This window comes from Bufo bufo, chromosome 2 (assembly GCF_905171765.1).
Source record: "Bufo bufo chromosome 2, aBufBuf1.1, whole genome shotgun sequence".
Taxonomy (NCBI): Eukaryota; Metazoa; Chordata; class Amphibia; order Anura; family Bufonidae; genus Bufo; species Bufo bufo.
This window is the reverse complement of record NC_053390.1, coordinates 216,806,465-216,828,032: the sequence shown is the minus strand read 5'-3', so window position 1 is coordinate 216,828,032 and position 21,568 is coordinate 216,806,465. Positions and strand designations below refer to the sequence as shown.

Genomic DNA, 21,568 nt, shown 5'->3' with positions numbered 1-21,568 from the left:
TGTTTTCCAGTAAACGTGTCTATTTTTACTCAGACACCTTAGAAAAACGGATGCATGTTAGGGATACATTGACTTCTATAAAAAAAAAAAAAAACATATGCGTACAGTGCATACATTTCATCTATTTTGCGTTCCTGTGATTTTATTATTTGGGAAAACGCACTATTCCAACCAGCAAAAAAACCTAAAAACTGATCAGATGCTTTCTGTCAGAAGTATCTGTCTGGAGCTTTTCCTGGCATATATAGTACGTCAATCTAAGGGTCATAGTGTGATGTGAATGGGGCCTAGCGGTGACTGTTTCCATCTGTTGCTAAACCTAACCCTGCAGCCATTTGTAGGAGATAGCTATTTTCCCCAGGTCGCCCATGAACAGGTACGATGTTTCAATAGAAGGAGTGATATTCGGAACTGCTGGGCACCTCTGGCGCCTGTTATCTACATTGGAAACAGATGATTTGACAGGTTACAATCCAACCTGTTGCTTCTGCCAATCAAAGACAGTGGGGGAAAGTCAGGATGTACCCCTACACTTAGATTATTGGCACATGTGTATCTGGTGGATTTTTATATGATGTGAAGAAAAATGTATTGATGTACAGCTGATCGCCTTAGTTTTGACTGTAATGGCTCTGAGTGGTAGTGGTTCATTCCTAGTATTCATAACAGGTATAGTCCATATTGTGACTACTATACATGCCTGAGCTTTGGGCAGTAGGATCTTTGATGGCGATAAAGAGGTTGTTCCACTAAGACAACTTATCCCCTAGCCACAGGATAGGGGATATGTGTCTGATTTGTGCGGATCCAACTGCTGGGGCCCCTACTGATCATGAGAACGAGTGCCCATGTGCCCCCAATTGAACTGAGCGGTGGTCATGCATGCAGGGTGCTGCTCCAATCAGCTCTTTGGGGTTGCCAGAGACAGCTGGGCATTTTTACTTGGCTATCTCTGGCAGTCCAGTAGAGTTGAATGGGACAGCGAACATGCATGCCCCTGTTCTCGTGATCATTGGGGGCCCCAGAGGTCGGACCCATATCGATCAGGCACTTATTCTCTGTCCTCTGTGGATGAGGGATACGTTTTCTTAATGGGACAATCCCTTTAAGTTATTGTGTGAACAGGTTAACAAATTGTGACAAATAAAACAAGCTTTAGGGCTGTATTAGATTAGCAGATGAGCATTAAGATTGTCGAGAAGGAAGCGTTCCTTCCCAACAATCACCTGCTCATCAGTGGAGGAGACCGCTGCTATTACATGCAGCGATTTCCTCCACAGTACGGGGAGGAGTGATCTCTAATGCCATCGCATTGGTTCCTCATTTGTTCACAGGTTGTATGTAGTATTGCAGTTCATCCCCATTCTCTTAAAGGGGTTATCTGGTTTGAAGAGGAAGCCGGACAATCTTTGGATGCTAACACTGAACATGACGTGATTTCTCATGGCAAAGCGTAATTGTCATTTATCAATTCAACATAAGAGACTGGCTGATATAGAGAGAAGGAATAGTAGAGAACGGGTTGCCTCTCTTATTCTGTTGAAAAGGTTGTGGTATCTTAGCATCTGTCAGCAGCATGATCAACCCTAGTAAACAGTGGGGTGGAGCATGTTGAGTGCAAGGACCCCCTCTCTTGCAGCAATCTGATGTCTTTATTGAGAGTGGGAATTTCTTAATGAAGACATAGTATAAATATATATTTTTTTTCCTTCTCAGTCTTATGCTGCTTTTTGTTAATTCTTAGCATCCGCCGAAGTTTAAGGGAAAAACATGCTCGACACTTGGCGGATTTACGAGACTACTATGAGTCGGAAATCAGTAACCTAAAGCAGCAACTTCTTGTCAGTAACAAGTCCACTTCGACTGAAGACCTGATGAAGATCAACAGTCTTACTGAACGGTAATGGCTGCTTAAATTTTATGTTAAAGGGGCTGTCTCACTTCAGTAAGTGGAATTTATCATATAGAGAAAGTTAATATAAGCCACTTACTAATGTATTGTTATTATCCATATTGCTTCCTTTGCTGGCTGGATTCATTTTTCCATCACACTATACACTGCTCGTTTCCATGGTTACAGACCACCCTGCAATCCATCAGTGGTGGTCGTGCTTGCAAACTGTAGGAAAATCGTCAGCCTCTCTAGTGGCCGGGACCATGGGAGCACACATAGGCTAGTGCTTTTTCCTATATTGTGCAAGCACGACCACCACTGATGGATTGCAGGGTGGTTGTAACCATGGAAACGAGCAGTGTATAATGTGATGGAAAAATGAATCCAGCCAGCAAAGGAAGCAATATGGATAATAACAATACATTAGTAAGTGGCTTGTATTAACTCTCTATATGATGAATTCCACTTACTGAAGTGAGACAGCCCTAATTTTCTCTACATGATAAATGCCACTTACTGATGTGAGAAATCCCCTTTAATAATTCTTTAATTGTGTAATGCCATCTATCAACCATCAACGTATAAAGAGCCGCTTAGGCTGTGTTCACATACGTGGCAGAGACTCCAGTAGGGGCCGATGTAGTACATTCTGGCAAACATTAGGACAAAGCACAGCAGCATGCTGCATTATTTTGTCAGACAGACATAAAGAGAGTCCACCAGGAGATTCACTGTTAAACCAGGCACAGCCTCTTGTAGGGCAAGCTCATCCGGATGTAGTGATACCTTTTACTTAGCGATCCATTTCTTCATTCTGGAGAAACGGTACTTAAAATCCAAATGCAGATAAGTGCACGGAGGACAGTCCCGAGCCACTTTGTGCACCCTTGCCTCTTCTGCGTTCTCTCCCAGACTCTCCCTACCCTCCCTAATTGACAGGTCAAGGTTTCTGCATTCTGACATAGTCATGTCGCCTGGCTTTGTCAATAAAGGAGTTGTAAGAGGAGAAAGGTGCACAGAGTGGCTTGGGCACGCCCTCATAGCACTTACCTGCTCATTTGCATGTGGATTAAAATGACTTTTTTAGCTATGTCACAGCAGACTCTAATGTCTTTTCTAATCATTAGAAACTTAAAGTTCTTGTCACATGTGGCCAATACTCTGCAGATTTTCCAGCCGGATTTGTGGGCAGAAAACACAGAGAATTACAGTAGCAGTGGATGAGATTTTAACAGATCTCATCCATGTGTTACAGAGGAAAATCCATGTGGTGCATATTTTGATTCCAGGGCATGTCAAGATTTCATTTTTTACATTGCAACAAAATCTGTGACAAAGTCCACATATAAAGAAAGTAAAAATATTCGATACATCACATCTGTGTTAAGAGAGAGCTTTATAACCCTATGGAACCATTCTGTTTTAAAGGGAACCTGTCATCAACTTTATGCTGACCTCACTGAGGGCAATTAGTGACAGAAATGCTGATTTCAGCGGTGTGTCACTCATGAGCTAAAAGTCAGTGGTTGCTGAGAACCAGCAGCGGAATCATTGCAGCCCAGGCCTTGAGAAGAGTCATGGTTCTTCATAATCTCTCTCACCCATCTGCTGATGATTGGCAGTCGTCTCCTAGAGAGAAAGAGAGAAAACTAGGTAGAAGACTGTCAGTCATCAGCAGGTGGGCAGGAGAACAGGAGCCTATGAATAACCATGACTCTTCTCAGGTGGCCGTGACTCTTTTCCAGGCCTGGGCTGCAATGATTGTGATGTTGGTTCTCGGCAACCACTTACTTTTAACTTTTAAATGACAGACCACTGAAATCATCTCACCTGTCTCTTCTTTATGCTGCCATTAGTATGGGCAGCATAAAGTTGATGACAGGTTCCCTTTAATGGCACAGGCTTACTTCTGTACATCTACTGGTTAGTTTTCATTCTTTTTGTATTTTTATTTATATTGTGTTAGAAAATCAGCTTTGATTTGACCAAAAATTGGAAGAGCCATTTAAAGTACAATTAGTTTTATATTTGACAACCATTTTTACAGTCAACACAATGCTGTAGCTTAATATTCCAAAACCTATTGTAATCTACAATCGTGCAATAGTATGAAACTCTCAGGGTATGAATGCAAATTCCAAGAAGGCAAGTATAGTCAGTATGTCCAATTCCTTTGTATAAATTACCCCTGAACTCATCCACTGAGCTTTATTCTTTATCTAGATGTGCCCAGATGGAAGCAGCTTTAACAGAAGCAAGTAAACGAATCCATGTATTTGAGAACAGAAATAGTGAACTTGAAATACAAGGGGTAAGTATTCATAATTAACCAGGAATGTGCTGTGTGATGGTTCATACAGCAGTGACAACTATTTAGTGGCTTGCACCAACATTTACTACAATATATGGTTAATAGTAAATTAACACAATGGTCAGTCACGTAGGGGATGGAGCCACGTGTTGCAGGTGAGTGACGTCGCGACGGAGGAATAACAGTTCAGCAGACAGGTGTAGAACTCGGCAAGATTCCCACCATAGGTGGGTCAAGCCCCTTTATTTATACACCTTCCAACAGGGTGTGAAGGGTGTAACTTCTCAAAGTATCATCATAATTGGTTAACACACATCCAAATAACACTCATAATTGGTTAATACTGAAGCCATACTTCAAGTCATTCAAATTGGCAGGCGTCCAGTTGCCATTTTCTCGATGCGCACTTAAGAAATTTAAACACAAAATACAAGAACCAGATCCTCTAAAATTGCTACCAGGGAAAAGCTGAAAGCTCCTTCATCACTAGCATTAACATAAGCAAGGGTTCTTCCTCTCTAGTTCCATTAAAGGGGTTTTCTTAGACTTTTTGTGGATGATCCATCCTCTGGATAGGTCATCAGTATTTGATCAGTCGATCAGCTGCTTGAGAAGGCGTTGGTGCTCGCTGTAGTGTCGCAGCCTTCTCTTAGCTCACCAAGCACAGCGCCATATATTATACAGCGGCTGTGCTTGGTATCGCAGCTCAGCCCCTTTCACTTCAATGGGGATGAGCTATACCTAGGCCATGTGACCGATGAACGTGACGTCACATGGCCTAGGGAATTGGTGTAGATCAGGGGTGCGCAACCTATAGAACGGGTAGGTGATGCCATTCTATGCAGCCGCCAACCAGGGACATGACTATGTGGCCGACACTGATATGGAGAGAACAGTAGCGCTGTGCGAGTTCTGTGTTAAAGGGTAACTGTCTTTTTTTTTTTTTTTATGTAATTGGATTGGTCTGACTAAGTTTACCTTAGTTCCCTAATTAATACTTTTGTATAGGTATTGAATTACCTAGTAATTGCAGCATGTTCTTTCCTCCCCCAGGCAGGTGGTGCAGCTAAACAGCATTGCTAGGTGTCCTCGGTCTCCTATCTTCTATATACAGAAAACGGAGGACGTAGTAGTGGGCAGTCCCGAACGATGCGTGCGCGCTCCCGTCGGACCGGGATAGTGCCGATATTCGCGATTAGAATATTTGCGATAAAAATTCACGATTAGAATCAACTACTCAGGAGGAAGAGGGCGTGTTTAGGTCTGGAGAAAGCCGATTGGTTGGGGTGAGGCTGCGCGTTCCCAAGATGAGCCAAATTTATTCTGGGTAGTTAGGGAGGGAGGTCTTAGCCTCAGGGTAAGGGCATCGGCGGCCATCTTGAGAAGATAGTCAGAAATAAGTCTTGTGAGGAGCGGTTGCTATGGACGGAATCTTATTAAACAAGTGGTATGTGAACACAATTATTTTTTTTTATTATTATTATTTTTTTTTTCTTCAAAGATAATTACAAAACTTTTAGACAGAGCGGAAAAAAACTTAGAACCATATAAAAAGGATATTAATATAATTCTTACATCGTCACAAACAATAGCATTAAATCCAGCTCTGTAGACTCTAACCTAATGCATTTAATCCCACCTAAACCCTCTTTTTATTTATTTATTTTTTCCTTTCTTGTTCTTAACAAACTTAGCCTGCATTTGCGGTGTATAGTATAACCTGTGCAAAATCTTAAAGAGGACCTTTCACCGATTATTACACTATGAACTAACTATACAGACATGTAGAGCGGCGCCCGGGGATCTCACTGCACTTCTTATTATCCCCGGGCGCCTCTCCGTTCTCCCATTATGCCCTCCGGTATCTCCGCTCACTAAGTTATAGTAGGCGGAGATTCCAGTCACTAAGTTATGGTAGGCGGAGTCTGCCCTTGTTCTGCTCTAGCGCTGGCCAATCGCAGCGCAGAGCTCACAGCCTGGGAGGTTATTTTCTCCCAGGCTGTGAGCTCTGCAATGCGATTGTCCAGCGCTACTGAAGAACAAGGGCAGACTCCGCCTACCATACCTTAGTGAGCGGAGATACCGGAGGGCATAGCAGGAGAACGGAGCGGCGCCTGGGGATAATAGTAAGTGCAGTGAGATCCCCGGGCGCCGCTCTACATGTCTGTATAGTTAGTTCATAGTGTAATAATCGGTGAAAGGTCCTCTTTAAACTGAATCAGTCTATAACTGGTTGCAGATACTACCTTTTTAATATTTTTAAAGATCTGTGGCCAGTGAAGAGGGGGAGATCTCAATTCCTGCTCCCATTCATGTATACTTTTGAAAGAAATAACCGTGGACAGTGAATCTCGCATTTTCGAAAAAATCTGTGCCATTTTAATCCTTTTCCCTGAGTGAACAAAGCAATAATCAAAAAATGAATGTTGTTGAGTAATCATGTATTTTTTATTGGATGTAGCTTCGTATGCGTGTTTTAAGCGTGCGTACATAAATCGATCTAAAAAGGTGATGTTTGTGAAATTAAAGTCCCCTAGGGCTTTAAACCGATCTGCAACAAACAAATGTGCCACTCTGGTAATACCCCTACAACTCCAATAGGTGTGATCTGTTATTTTCAGAAATTCAAATAAACTCAGATTCTCCCACAACGGGGTGAAATAAAAAAACGTATGGAACCTGCAAAATCATTTTCAATTTATCCCAAACCCTCTGTAGAGTCCTCGGGATTAAACAACTAGTGTCCAAAACTCCAAACTGTCCTGTTTCCAAGTGAATGAAAATATTCTCAAGTGACCTACCTATTACGCTGGAAAGACACTGCCCTAGTGCATTCTCTCTAAAATTACAACATCTTTGTAGCTGCGCAGAAAAAAAATAACCTTGAAAAAAAGGAAGTGATAGTCCCGCTTCTGACTCATAGATACCTCTGCTTTATACGGACCCTCTTCCTCCCCCAAATTAGATCATTTATGAAGGTTTCTAATCTATAGAAAAAAACATCCTCTATCCAAATGGGGGAGGCACAGATCGGGTACAAAACCAAGGGTAGTATGATCATTTTCACTAGTGCCAGTCGATCAGATTGCGATATTGACAATTTTTGCCAGGCTCTAATTTTCCCCTTCACTTTGTCTATTACCGGAGAAAGATTTAAATCATAAAATCTACTTATAGGGAGACCAATCTTTATCCCCAGGTAGTCCAGAGAATCATCCAAAGACCATATCCGGACCCGGGAGCCACCTTTGGGGGCATTTAGATTTAGCGGGAGGAGTGAGGACTTAGCCCAATTGATTAAATAACCCGACAGTTGACTGAACTACTCTATCACCTGCATAACATACGGGACAGCTTTCCAGCCCTCGTCCAAAAATAGTATGACATCGTCTGCATAAAGCCTAATTTTATCACTCTCTCCCGCTACCCCGAACCCCCGAATCTGACTGTTCAAACGAATCCTACAGGCCAACGGCTCCATAAATAGCGCAAATAAAAGGGGGGAGAGGGGACACTCCTGTCTCGTACCGCGTGTTAACTCGGTAATGGAGGAGTTAACCCCATCAATATTAACTCTGGCTATTGGTTGAGTATATAACAATTGGGTCATTGCAATAAAAGTAGTCCCCAGTCGAAAATGGGCCTTGGTCTGCCACAAGAAGGACCACTCCACCCTGTCAAACGCTTTGGCAGCATCCAAAGACAGGATGGAGTGGTCCGGACTGCCCCCTACCTGCAGGTTCAGATACACCCCATACAAATTTGCCCGAATCTGTCTCCCGGGTATGAACCCTGTTTGATTGGGATGAGTCTGTATTAAGGAGTGATATGACCCGACCTCGCTACCATCCTTATCTTTTTTTTTTTTATTAAAGTGATAATTGCATCCCTAAAAGATGGGGGAAGAGAGCCATAACTATATGATTCGTTTAGAACCTGCAGCAAAATAGGGAGGAGTACCTTGGCATGATATCTATATACTTCAAATGGCAAACCATCCACCCCAGGGGAGGAATTATATTTAACCGACAAGAGAGCGGCCTCCAATTCTGCCAGTCGTATAGTGTAATTAAGCATTTCTAATTGGTCCAAAATAATCATTGATTGTAGAGGAACTACATACCATTTCAGATCTGTATATAGTAGAATAATACTTGGCGAATTCCTGTCTGATCTGGATCATTAACTATCTGGCCCCGAGTATTTCTAATAGACCTAATTTTAGTCCCGCCTCTTTGATTAGCAACTAAGGGCTCTTTCACACTTGCGTTGTTCTGTTCCGGCATAGAGTTCCGTCGTCGGGGCTCTATGCCGGAAGAATCCTGATCAGGATTATCCCAATGCATTCTGAATGGAGAGAAATCCGTTCAGGATGCATCAGGATGTCTTCAGTTCAGGACCGGAATGTTTTTTGGCCGGAGAAAATACCGCAGCATGCTGCGCTTTTTGCTCCGGTCAAAAATCCTGAACACTTGCCGCAAGGCCGGATCCGGAATTAATGCCCATTGAAAGGCATTAATCCGGATCCGGCCTTAAGCTAAACGTCGTTTCGGCGCATTACCGGATCCGACGTTTCGCTTTTTCTGAATGGTTACCATGGCTGCCAGGACGCTAAAGTCCTGTTTGCCATGGTAAAGTGTAGTGGGGAGCGGGGGAGCAGTATACTTACCGTCTGTGCGGCTCCCGGGACGCTTCAGAGTGACGTCAGGGCGCCCCACGCGCATGGATCACGTCATCCATGCGCATGGGGCACTCTGACGTCATTCTGGAGCGCCCCGGGAGCCGCACGGACAGTAAGTATACTGCTCCCCCGCTCCCCACTACTACTATGGCAGCCAGGACTTTAATAGCGTCCTGGGTGCCATAGTAACACTGAACGCATTTTGAAGACGTCTTCAAATGCTTTCAGTTCACCTGGGGTGTTACGGATCCGGCGGGCACCTCCGGCAAATGGAGTGCACGACGGATCCGGACAACGCAAGTATGAAAGAGGCCTAATGCGGCTAACAATTTACCTGTTTTCCCCTCCTCACTGAAACGTCTCTTTCCTTGAAAAAAAGTTTATGTTGGGCCTTATTTACCATAAAGGTCCTATATTGTTGATTTAGCTTCTTTCAGCTGTGTGTGAAGTGAATCCGTACCATATTTAGTCAGAGCACCCTGCAACCTCTTAACTGTCTCCTTCATTGCGTTTTCCTGCTTATGGAACTCCACTCGTTGTCTTTTTATTTGACCACAGTAAAGGCCTCTGATATAGGCCTTCAAAGTGTCCCATACAAAATGGATATGGGTGGAGCCCTCATTCCGCTGCCAGAATTCGAGAATCTCCTCATTAATTAGATCCCGCTCACTAATAACATTTGCAAACGCCAAATCAATTCTTGATATTGCCTTATACGTCTGACTAAAGCATGAATACGCTCTTTTTTTCTCTGTACAAATGGCGCCAAATATCGACCCATGCAAGCTCCCGACTTATACTGCACAGGGGAGACCGAGTCCGCTTCTGCTCAGAGGAGATAGATACCCTATCCAATCTCGGGTCTAGGACCGAGTTGAAATCACCTACCAATAACAACAGACACAGGGGTTTACAACAAATAAACGTAGTCAATAAAGATAGGACAGTAGACGCGAAAGGGGGAGGCACATAAACAAAAGCTAAAATAGTCTCCTGTCCACTCCAACGACCATGGAGGAAAACAAATCGACCCTCCCTATCCATCCTAACATCCAACGGATGAAAATCAATCCCACGATGAATAAAAACACTCACACCTCTCGAGTATGAAGAGAGGTACGAGTGATATTCCAGTTTCGCCCATCGCCTCCTTAATTGGGGGATCTTATCAACTGTTGCATGCGTCTCCAATAAAGCCACTATTGCTGGGAGATGCCGTGCCATGACATCAAAAACCACTGTCTTTTTAATTCTATCCCCTAGCCCTCACACATTCCAACACAGAACCCTACGCGTCATTATAGGCTATCAAGAAACAAAACATTGCGCAGACTGGCGGGGGGGGGGGGAGAGGGGGGGGAGAGAGGTCCCCTGGGCCCAGCGACAGCAGCCAACCCCCTTCCCACTCCCTAATTCCCCCCCCCCACCCATACCCACTACCCCAACCCTCCGCATGGCTCACAGAGAAAATTATCCCCGTCAACCTCTTCCACTTCGCCAACCCCGACTCCCACTCCAACCCCACTCCTCACTCCAGCCCACCATATAGCCAGTACATATAAATATAGCCACCATAAGGAATAAGACTGCAACAGAGGCTACATACCGGCCGAATCAAGCCACTGTGCAGCCTCTGTAAATGTAGCGAACAAATGCACAGAACTGTTATAGACAACCCTGAGTTTTTTTTCAATCAAATCGTTTTTATTATTCAAATAAAATTGGCATATTACAATACAGTTTGCGTCTACAATTTTTCTGTGATTTTCCCCCTCCACGTCTCATATACACAGAATTGTATAAAACCTTATCACATATCCAGATATTTGATACATCTCCCACAGTCATTGTACAAAATGAATATACCAATACAAAGAAAAAGCAGTTACAAGATTATTTGACTGTTAAAACCCAACAATCCCCACCCCCCCCCCCCTCCCCAACTACCAACCTCCCCCCCCCCCCCCCAGATCAGAGCATGAATTTTCAAGACCTTTTTATATTACGACATGAGTGTGAGACAACCATTCATTCCACAACTTTTCAAACTTCTGAGGACATCCTCTCCTAACAAACACTCCCCTCTCTAAAGTCAACATATCATGCACCTTTCTCACAAATTCCTCCACTGTTGGCGGACTCCCCTGGATCCACCTAAAAGCAATCAACTTCCTGGCCACATACAATAGTCTCCCAACTGCCACCTTGACCGCCTCTCCCCCACCAATCTCCTTCACATATCCCAGCACACAGATCTTTGGGTCCTTCTGCACCCTCAACTCCAGGTTACGATTAATCAAAGTCAACACCTCATCCCAAAAACTACTTAGCACTGGACAAGACCAAAGCATATGAAACAGATCTGCACCTTCCACCATACATTTTGGACAATTGTCATCAGTTCTAACCCCAATTTTCCGTAAAAACACTGGAGTTTTGTAGACTCTGTGGATGATAAACAGTTGTGACAACTTGCCCTGTTCACTTACAGACACTCTCGGGACTGCCTCCAATATATCTTCCCACTGTTCCTTAGGGATGTCCCCCAGATCCTTTTCCCATTTCCTCATCCTTGTAAGAGGGAATCCTATCAAAAATTTGTCTAAAAGCAGAGTATACACCTGTGATATCAGACCTCTCTTTCCTCCAGCTGGAAGAACCAGTTTATGGACCACATCCATTTTTGCAATAATGCAACCCTTCCTCATCGTGACATCATAGGCGTGTCTCAGTTGCAAGTATTGATAGAACCACACTTTAGGAATGTTGAATTCCTGCTGTAGGCCTTGAAATGATTTAAATACATTAGTCTCGATCAATTGACCTATCCTCATTACTCCATGGGATTCCCAATTTCGGACTCCTGATAGAGAAATGAACTCTGGCATCAAGTTATTGTTCCATATTGGGGAAAGCTCACCTACCCCACCAACACCCCTGATCAATTTCACCTTTGTCCACACTTTTTTCATAAGCTCTATAAGCGATACTTTCTCTCTTCCCCCATGCATCCCTGCACCCTCCAGAATACCCATAAGGTCCCTACTACCCAACCAGTGTTGCAGTATCTTCCCCGTCACATCTGGTAGCTGAAATTCCATCCAACCCTTAAAATGTTGACACTGAGAGGCTAAGAAATAAATCCAGGTGTTAGGGACAGCCAAGCCACCTTCAGACTTGGGATATTGCAGCGTCTCCAGCTTACTCCTAGCTTGACCATATTTCCAGATAAGATCTCTGAATATCGAATGTATTTTCCTAAATCTCTCAACTGGGATCCATACAGGGGCATTATTCAATATGTATAGTAACTGAGGCATCATTACCATTTTTAAGAGATTCACTCTGCCCACCACCGACAAAAAGAGTCTACCCCATGTCCTTGCCTTCAGCCTAAAAGTATTTAGCAAAGGAGTTAAATTAAGTTCTTCAAAATCCAGCAGTCTAGGTGTTATATATAGCCCCAAATATTTAAACTTGCCCACCCAGGGTATCAAACTATCTGCCTGTACACCAGAGAGTGCCTGTCCGTCTACCGGCATCAAGGCAGACTTCTGCCAATTTATCCGAAGCCCAGAGAAGCCACCAAATCTATCTATTAAAGCCATGGCCGCATCCAAAGAGCCCCCAGTGTCACCCAAAAATAACATAGTGTCATCAGCATACATTGCCACTTTATTTTGCGTCTCACCATATCTAAACCCCACAATATGAGGTGACAGGCGGATAAGGGCTGCAAGTGGTTCAATTGCTAAAGCAAACAACAAGGGTGACAATGGGCACCCCTGTCTGGTGCCTCTGGTCAAAGAAAAGCTATCTGACAGCCCCCCAATAGCTCTGATCCGTGCCTTTTGGGCTTGAATACAACACTTTCACCCACTGAATAAATCGAGCACCAAAGCCCATGACTCTCAAGGTTTCCCATAGGTAGTTCCATTCAACACTGTCGAACGCCTTGGCGGCGTCTAACGCAAGTAAGGCCCTATCTCCTCCATTATCAGCTGGAATATTCAGACTAGCATATACTCTACTGATATTTATAGCAGTCAATTTCCCAGGCATAAAGCCCGTTTGATCCGGGTGCACTATAGTTAGTATTACCCTGGACAGCCTGTTCGCCAACACCTTCGCCAGGAGCTTCACATCTGCTGTTAATAGCGAAATTGGTCTATAGGAATCAGGAACTTTGGGATCTTTCCCAGGCTTAGGAATAACTACTATGATAGCCTCCTGCATAGAATGTGGTAGCGAACCCGTCTCCAGAGAATGTTCAAGAACCTTAAGTAATTCAGGAAGAAGTACCCCCTGCAACTTTTTATACACCTCCACTGGTATGCCGTCTGCCCCCGGCGCCTTACCGTTCGCCATCCCCCCAAGAGCTACCTCTAACTCCTCCAGCGTGATCGGCTCTTCCAGTCTCTCTCTATCCTCCTCTGATAACACTGAAAGCTGAGCCTCAGCCAGAAAGGCGGACAAGGCCTCCTCCGAGCTAGACGCCTTGGAAGCATAGAGAGAGACATAAAAACCTTTTAGAATATCTAATATCCCTTTTGTATCCTGGCTACTATTCCCATTACCATCCATTAGCTCTTGTATACAAGAAGAACCCCTCTGTGCCTGAGAAACCACTGAGAGCAGATGCCCAACTTTCTCTCCCTCCTCAAAAGATCTTTGGCGGTAAAAACTGCGTTTCCTCTCTGCAGCCTGTAGTAGGTGACACCTCAGCTGTTCCTGAGCTACCCCCAGCGCCTCACTATTATCCATGGTGGGGGTTCTACCAAACTCCCTTTCAGCCTCTGTTACTTGTACATGAGCTTTAACATCTGCCTCTCTGGATTTAGATTTATGCTTACTAATTTCTTTGATCAGTACCCCTCTCAAAAACGCTTTCATGGCATCCCAGACTCCGTGTATTGAAGCCGTCCCTCCATTAATAGAGAAGTACTCCCTGACCTCTAGAGTAATCTCAGACAAATCACCAAGTACATTCAGCCAATGCGGGTTACATTTCCACAACCTCGGTCCCTGCCTAAGCACGCCCAGGCACAAATCAATCTGCACCAAGGAATGGTCAGACAACGACCGAGGATGATAAATAACATCTCTTATCAGTGGCAGCATAACATCATTAACCAAAGCCAGATCTATGCGTGATAATGAATGATGCGTAGCAGATCTACATGAAAACACCCGCTTATCCGGGTTGCGCAGCCTCCAAGCATCAAGTAAACCAGTTTCCCTCATAATATTCTTAAGAGCCACACTCCCCGGTGATCCACTGGCACCTTCTACCCGACATCTATCCATGGAGTCATTCAATGTACAATTGAAGTCCCCCACAAGCAGCCACGGCAGTCCAGGGAAGTCCGCCACAAAGGTCATAATATCCCTTATTTAAGGGGAAGCAAAAGGTGGAGGCACATACACTGACACCAACACCACCTGGATCCCATCAATCTTGCACACTACACACACATACCTGCCCTCAGCATCCACACATTGCTTCAGATGTTCATACCTTATACTTTTATGCACAATCACACTTACACCCCTGGAGTGAGAGGAATGGATTGCATGTACCACATGACCTACCCAATTTTTGTTCAGCCACTGCACATTATCATTGGACAAATGCGTTTCCTGCAGGCAGCAGATAGCTGGCTGAAACCGACCCAAATATTGAAATATACATTGTCGTTTTCGTGCATCAGCCATTCCCCTCACATTCCAGCTCAACACTTTAATCACCTGTGTCATGATGAAAGATTACGGCATGTTTGAATCTCACACCCCATACGCATGTCACGCTCTCATAATTCACGCCCCTCACCCATCTCTGACCCGTCCCCCTCCCCCCCCCATCCCTCCCCCTCCCCAGTGATCAGGCTACTTTGAACAGTAACCCCAACCCCCCACTCCCAAACATCCAACTCCAACGCAGGGCAATCTGTAAGCACCATGCCCAATGCTGAACAAAAATCATTTCTGATTCCAACACTCTCCCTCAGGTAGAGAATCCTCTCCACAACTGGGAAATACATTTCTTATCCCAACTTCCTACTCCTGCATCAGGATCTACCATGCGGTAGCAACACTCAATACACTTTATAACTGGTATAACATTAAAGAGACATTAGGGTGCAATCCTATGCATATAAAGTGAACACAAACTGCAAACTGTTTCCTTCAAGTGTCCAAGGCCCCACTTCTCAATTGCCGCTCGTGGACGTCCAGCCACTGTGTCGCTTCATCAGGGTCCTCAAAAAATCTGGTGGATCCCAATGCCACCACTCGCAATCTAGCCGGGAATAACATGGCGTACGGAACTTGTAGCACTCTGAGCCTTTTCTTTATATCTATAAATCTGCTCCTCCTCCGCTGCACCTCATTGGAATAATCCGGAAAAATGGACACTCTGACCCCATTCAGGACCATCTCATCATTGTCCCTTGACTGGCGTAGGATAGTGTCCCGATCTTTAAAGTGTAGAATCTTCGCCAGTATGGGGCGAGGAGGCCTGCCCGGCGGGAGCGGCCGCGAAGGGACTCTGTGCGCCCGCTCAACCGCGTACAGGGAAGATAGGCCCTTCTCATGGAATAACTGGTGCAACCATTTCTCCACAAACTCTGTAGCATTGGCCCCTTCTGTTTTTTCTGGCAAGACAACCCTGAGTTTAGCCGGGTACAACATAGAGTACTTTATGTGGGCAGAGATTAATCTTTTTTTAACATCATAAAAAGAACGCCTTTTTATTTTGTGTTTCACAACAAAAAACAGGATATATTTGGATGTCGTTACCATCGAAAGCAGTTTTAAGGAGTTCTCTTTTACGTTTAAGTACCCAATCACGGTCCTTGGAACAGACCAATCTGGCTAGTAAAGCTCTGGGGGGGGCTTTCTCAGAGGGATTCTGTGAGCACGCTCTACACAGAACGAGCAAAGATCATAATCCGATCCCAGTGCTTGCACCTGCTATTTTTGAACAAAGTCTGCTGGATTATCTTGTTCCACCCCCTCAGGGAACCCCACCAGTCTTATATTGTTCCTACGCGATCTATCCTCCAGATCTATCAATTTGTTTTTCATCCCTAGACACTCTTGATCAACATCATCTAAATGTTTTTTTGTAAGACCCAACTCCTTTTTTACAGCCATCGTCTCCAACTCCAAATCTTTAACTTTTACTCTTAATTTTGTAATTTCATCCCTAATTATCGTAACATCCCCCTGTAATGCAGCCAATGTGACTGTTAGTTGTGATACAGTACTGTTAGTCATATTCACAGCCCCCAAGATTTCAGCTAATTTTTTATTAACAGTGTCCAGGCCTTCCCTATCAATTTCCTTAGCCTCCATGGCGACCAGTTCTGTAGAGGTAGACTTATTTCCTCCTGATTCAGAGTGAATTCTCGCTTTTTGGGATCCCCCCCTGGTTTTGGGCGTTGGTGACCTCAAGAATTTATCTAATCGCGCCTGCGGGCTACCACCTGGGCTTCCTTTCGGGTAACTTATCTTGCCCCCCTCCCCCCCCCCCGATTTCCGAAACTTGGGGGGCATTATGGCTAAATATGTTACTACAAATTGTCCAATCACAGGGGAAGGGTTTACATAGCAGACACAAAATCTACATTGAGAAAAGTTAGATTAATGCAGAATAGACCAAGGGCATGAAACTGCAGTCACATTTACAAAACATACTAGAAGGCCACATGTTACAGAAAAGGACAGGAGGAACTGAGTTAGATGTTAGATATTATTACAACAAATATGAAAGCACAACACTCAGACCCAGTTAATCCACATTAATCTCTGTTAGTGCGTGGGTTATGTTTACGGTTTGTTAACAGAGACAACGGAGTCACAAGTCCAACACTAGGGCAGGGTGACCCCTGCGGTTCTCACCAGTCTTCGGCCCCTTTCTCTCGGATTTCATCGGGGGGACAGCAAGGAGACTGCCAGGAAGACCTGCAAAGTTCCAACAATGCAGTTCAGTGCAGTTCAAGACAGTGCCAGCGCACCCAGGCAGGAGCAGATAAGCAAGAAAGTCTCTCCCTCTCTCACAGGGATCCAATCTTCATCCCCTCACCATCCAGTGCAGTGCAGAGAAAAAAATCAGCGTGTAAAATACACAGCCAGGCCGGTACCAGGGGCAATTAAGACACAATTTTCAGGGCTGGGAGCACTCTCACTCTCACCAAGCGAGCCCCTCAGCCCTGGACACCAACAGCCTCACCGCCGAGAGAGCCCCTCCTCCATGCGCCTGTACCACGCACCAGCACCGATAGAGACAGACCGAGTCCACACAGCGTCTTCGTTCTCAGACCACTGCCGATTGAGACAAGCCACCCGGAAGACCAGACATGGGAGAGCAGCGTCTACGACCAGGTGTATGCCTGCATCTGTATCTGGACCACCGCAGACAGACAAACCACACCGGCAAGCTGACCAAGTAAACCGAAGATACGGACCGGCCCCACACACCTCCGGAAAAGCTCCTCTCATCAGGGGCATCAAACGCCACCAAATGCCAGGACCCGACTCCAGGAAATGCTTACGGCACCGAGCAGGGGATGCTTACAGCAGTGAGCAGGAACCGATGGTGAGCACGCCGGAGAGAGACCACACAGCTGCACGGTCAATATCACCCGACCATTTCAGGGATGCACGGAGGGCTCGCAGACGATGGAGCTACCGAGCGAGGTAGGGAGGCGGGGCGCAGCACGTCCTACGTCATGCCGCTACACCATCTCCAGTTGGCAGCCTTTGATGTGAACACAATAATTAACGATTATGGATTATCACCACAGCAGTAACAACATATATGAAAATTTAATTTTGAGTGAAAATATGGCGGTTATCCTTTAAGCAACTTAATGGAGTCTTTCACCGCCAAAATCATTTTTAAAGTAGGAATACTATCATGCAGAGACCAGTTTCTGAAAATCCGGTCCTCTAATCCAGAAGACAATTTTTTGGTAATGAGGTTTTGGGTGCACCATGGGAGAGGCTGTTCCATTTGGGCACCATCACTCCGCAAGTAATGCTGACCAGCGCACCCTTCCCCCTTCTAGTTTGATTGACACTCCCTGGTTTACCATTCCTCATGGCTCCCCACGAGATTTCCCAGAAAGGAGTGATGAGGCAATGAAGTCCGAAGAGTGTCAATCAGACTAAACAATGAGGCCCTTGGTGGGGTTACTGACAGAGGGATGGTGCACTCAATGGAGCAGCCTCTTCCATGGTGCACCTCAAATCTCACTACCATAAAAAAAGAAGCTTTTCTCTGCATTAGAGTCAGGATTTTCACACGAAAAGTTTTATTTTTCATTCACCGGCCCTACATGCCGATATGCTTACTTTAAAAAAGTTTTTGTCAGTAACAGTCCTGGTAACACTTTTACTGTGTAAATGCCCACCCCCTCAGACCCTTCTCTTGGCATGACACAGTGCATCAGTTTTTCTCAGACTGCCCCTTTAAATGGATATTCCTACAGGAATCCCTGGATGCAGATGTGAACATAGCCTTGGTTTTATATTGGTTGGTTGTCTAAAGACATTTTCTGTCCTAGGCTGAATGGAAGGAACGGTATTACACGGCAACTGGCACTTCAAAGGACTTACAAGAACAAATTGAGGAAATGAGAGCAAGGAGTAAAGAAAAAGAAAATGCCATCAGCAGATTACAGTCCAGACTCAAAGAAGTTGAAGAATCACTTCAGAAGACTATTAGGCAGTCAGATGACAAAGAAGCACGAATAAAACAAGAGCATAAAATGTTTCAAGACGTAAGTTCAAACAGCTTAAACCCCAACCTGTTTTTGGGTTTGCATTCATTTTAAGGCTGCATTCCGCAGACCGTATGGATTGTATGGTCCACAAAAAGCGGACCTGCAAAAAAAACAGATGACATCTATGTTGCATCCATTTTTTTTGCGGATCCATTGTAACAATGCCTATCCTTGTCCGCAAAACGGACAAGAATAGGACATGTTCTGTCTTTTTTGCAGGGCTACGGAACGGACATATGGATGCGGACAGCACAGAGTGTGCTGTTTGCATTTTTTGTGGGCCCATTGAAATGAATGGGTCCGCGTCCATCCTGCAAAAAATGCTGATCAGATGTGGACCAAAACTACGGTCGTGTGAATGCACCCTAATACTGAATAAAAAGATGGAAATTCACATTAACAAAGTTATTTTCCCTCATTCAAGTATACACTAATAATAGTTATGATAAATTAAACAGAGCCTCTGCAATACTTTCAGCCCTTTCTAGCTACAGCCTTTATTTCTTGTAGTAGAGTAGTTTCACAGATTGTGGAAACACTGCAGATTTTCTGTCGTTTATTTGCATGCAGATAATCTACAGCGTTTTACAGTACGAGCAAAGTGAACACGTTTTTAGCAATTCTCATCTACATGCTGCGGAAACAATTGGTCAATTTGGTGCATTTCCACAGGGTATGAACATACCGTAAGGGTGGCTGCACACAATGCAGATTACTTGCAGTTCTTCCTCACAGATATTCATGCGGAAAAACCGCAGTGTAGTACAGTACCCTAAGGTTGCCCTTATGTGTTCAAATTTTATTCAGGCTTTTTTTTATCCAGTTTTGTGACTAAAACCAGGTGTGGATTCACAAAAGAGAAGTAAAATCTGCCTGTTATACATTCTCTCTTTAAGGGCTCAGCTACACAACGTTTGTCACGCGACTATTTTCGCAGCAGTGTTGCACGACCTTTTTTGTAAAGATAGTCAATGGTGTCGCACTGCTGGATCAATGGCGTCGCACAAGTTGGATTTTTGTTCGACTGTCGCGTCGCAGTTGCAGCATGTCGCAGTGTGACACCATTGACTGTCATTACAAAAAATATTATGCGACATTGCTGCAACATAAATGTTGTGTAGTCGTACTCTTAATGATCCCTTTTGTTTCAGATATGGATCACTCCTCCTTACAAAAATTGTGCTGTTAACTGTATTTTAAGGGATAGCTTGCAGTGCTAAATTAAGGGGTCTTACATATGTACCTCCAGTTGCTCCTGGCCGCAGTGTCTTCTACCAGAAACTTAAATGTTGCCATGGGAGACAAAACCAGCAGGTCGGATGGTACAGCCAAACATACAATGCTAATAGCCTCTCTTGCTTGGCTTTCAGTGTCACACGATTGACTCTCCAACAGAACCACCTGGTTGCATCTCCCATAGTCATATAGAAACTTTTGACAGGAGTTCCCGTAGTGAGCAGTTCTGGAGGTACATCTAATGTTAGCAAAACCATAGAAATTATTTGTCCACTATTTATGCAGATTTCGTTTCCAGTCAACATAAAACTTGTATCCTCCACGTTACATTGTTTTCAGCTGATAACGATTGTAAATCGGGAAAGTTCGGCTGCTGCACACCTTTCGTTTAACATTTTGTTTTTTTCCAGCTTTTATTGGACTATGAATCACTTGTTAAAGAACATGAAAGAGTAAAGGTAAGAGACTTTCCCTTTTAGAGATCATTTTTTTTGCTCACCAATTTATGAAGGTGAAAAGAATAATGACGTCAGCTTTATACCACTGGGCGGTTTTTTTAATGCTTGCAGACTGCCCATTGACTATGTATGTCCAGGTGGTCGGAACTTATCTCTGCACAGATGTTTCTAAACGTACACGTACTACACAGACACTATTGGTATAGCTGCGGGAGAGGCCAGCCCTCTCTTACTGACAGCAAAGCTTGCCATAAAGAAGGCAGGGATGTTTTTTTACAGTCTCAGCCCTCCCTATCGCTGCATATAAAGGTCAGGAACCAGTGATGCCGCTTCCTGCTCTGGTTCCAGCGGTCATGTGATCATTGGGGGTCATCAGTGTGTACAAGCTGCTGGGTCTTACCAGACCCAGATCAGTTCTGCAGTGAGGTTGTACAACATTGTACAACCTCTCTGTGGCCTGTATTCCCCCTGTAACAGGGGCTAATATTTCAGCTCCAGTTACAGGAGAAATCAGCTATAAAAGAAAAAAAAAGTTACATTTTCTCCAAAGGTCTTGTACGACCTTAAGGGTGACACATCCTGAGAATAGGCCATCAGTATCAAAATCCCGGAAAACCCTTTCAATAAACAGATTTTGAAAACAGACTATTTTCCTGGATATAAAAAAAATAAAAACAAAAAAATACTAAAATAGAATAAGTTGAACAGCAGGTGTGAGCCAAACGGCACTGTGGGAATTGGACACTTGTTAGATTTCCCAACAGACTACAGATAATTACCTGCACTGTGAACGCTGTAACAGGAAAAAAAATCCCTGATTTGACATTTTTTGGTCATCTTGTCCAACCCCAAAAATTTTACCCCAAAGTACCACAAAATTGTATCAATAAAACCTAGAGGATGCCCCACAAAAAAAACCCTCATACACCTCAGGAGACAGAAATATAAAAAAGTTATGGGTGTCAGAAAATTGTGATGCAAAAAATAATGTGTATTTAAAAAAAAAAAAAAAAAAAGTAGTAAAACAAAATAAAAACTACAAATTTAGTTGACGTTATAACATTTTTAGTGCGCAGTGAACGCTGTAATATCAAAACAAAAAAAACCTTGGTGGAATTGTGTTTTTTTTTTGTTTTTTTTCACCCTACAAAGATTTAATTTTTTTTCGTTTTCCAATACAAGATATGGTAAATAAAATGG

General features: G+C 44.1%; 1 protein-coding gene across 2 annotated transcripts in view; it reads left to right on the top strand.

The window, feature by feature from the left end:
• Positions 1-21,568, top strand: part of MPHOSPH9 (M-phase phosphoprotein 9) — a 117,024-nt gene that overhangs the window by 33,581 nt on the left and 61,875 nt on the right. For both annotated transcript variants that reach the window (XM_040416190.1, XM_040416189.1), the window contains 4 exons: positions 1,745-1,900; positions 4,118-4,205; positions 18,456-18,671; positions 20,321-20,368. In XM_040416190.1, the coding sequence (XP_040272124.1) occupies positions 1,745-1,900; positions 4,118-4,205; positions 18,456-18,671; positions 20,321-20,368 (508 nt within the window). The remainder of the gene's footprint in view (positions 1-1,744; positions 1,901-4,117; positions 4,206-18,455; positions 18,672-20,320; positions 20,369-21,568) is intronic.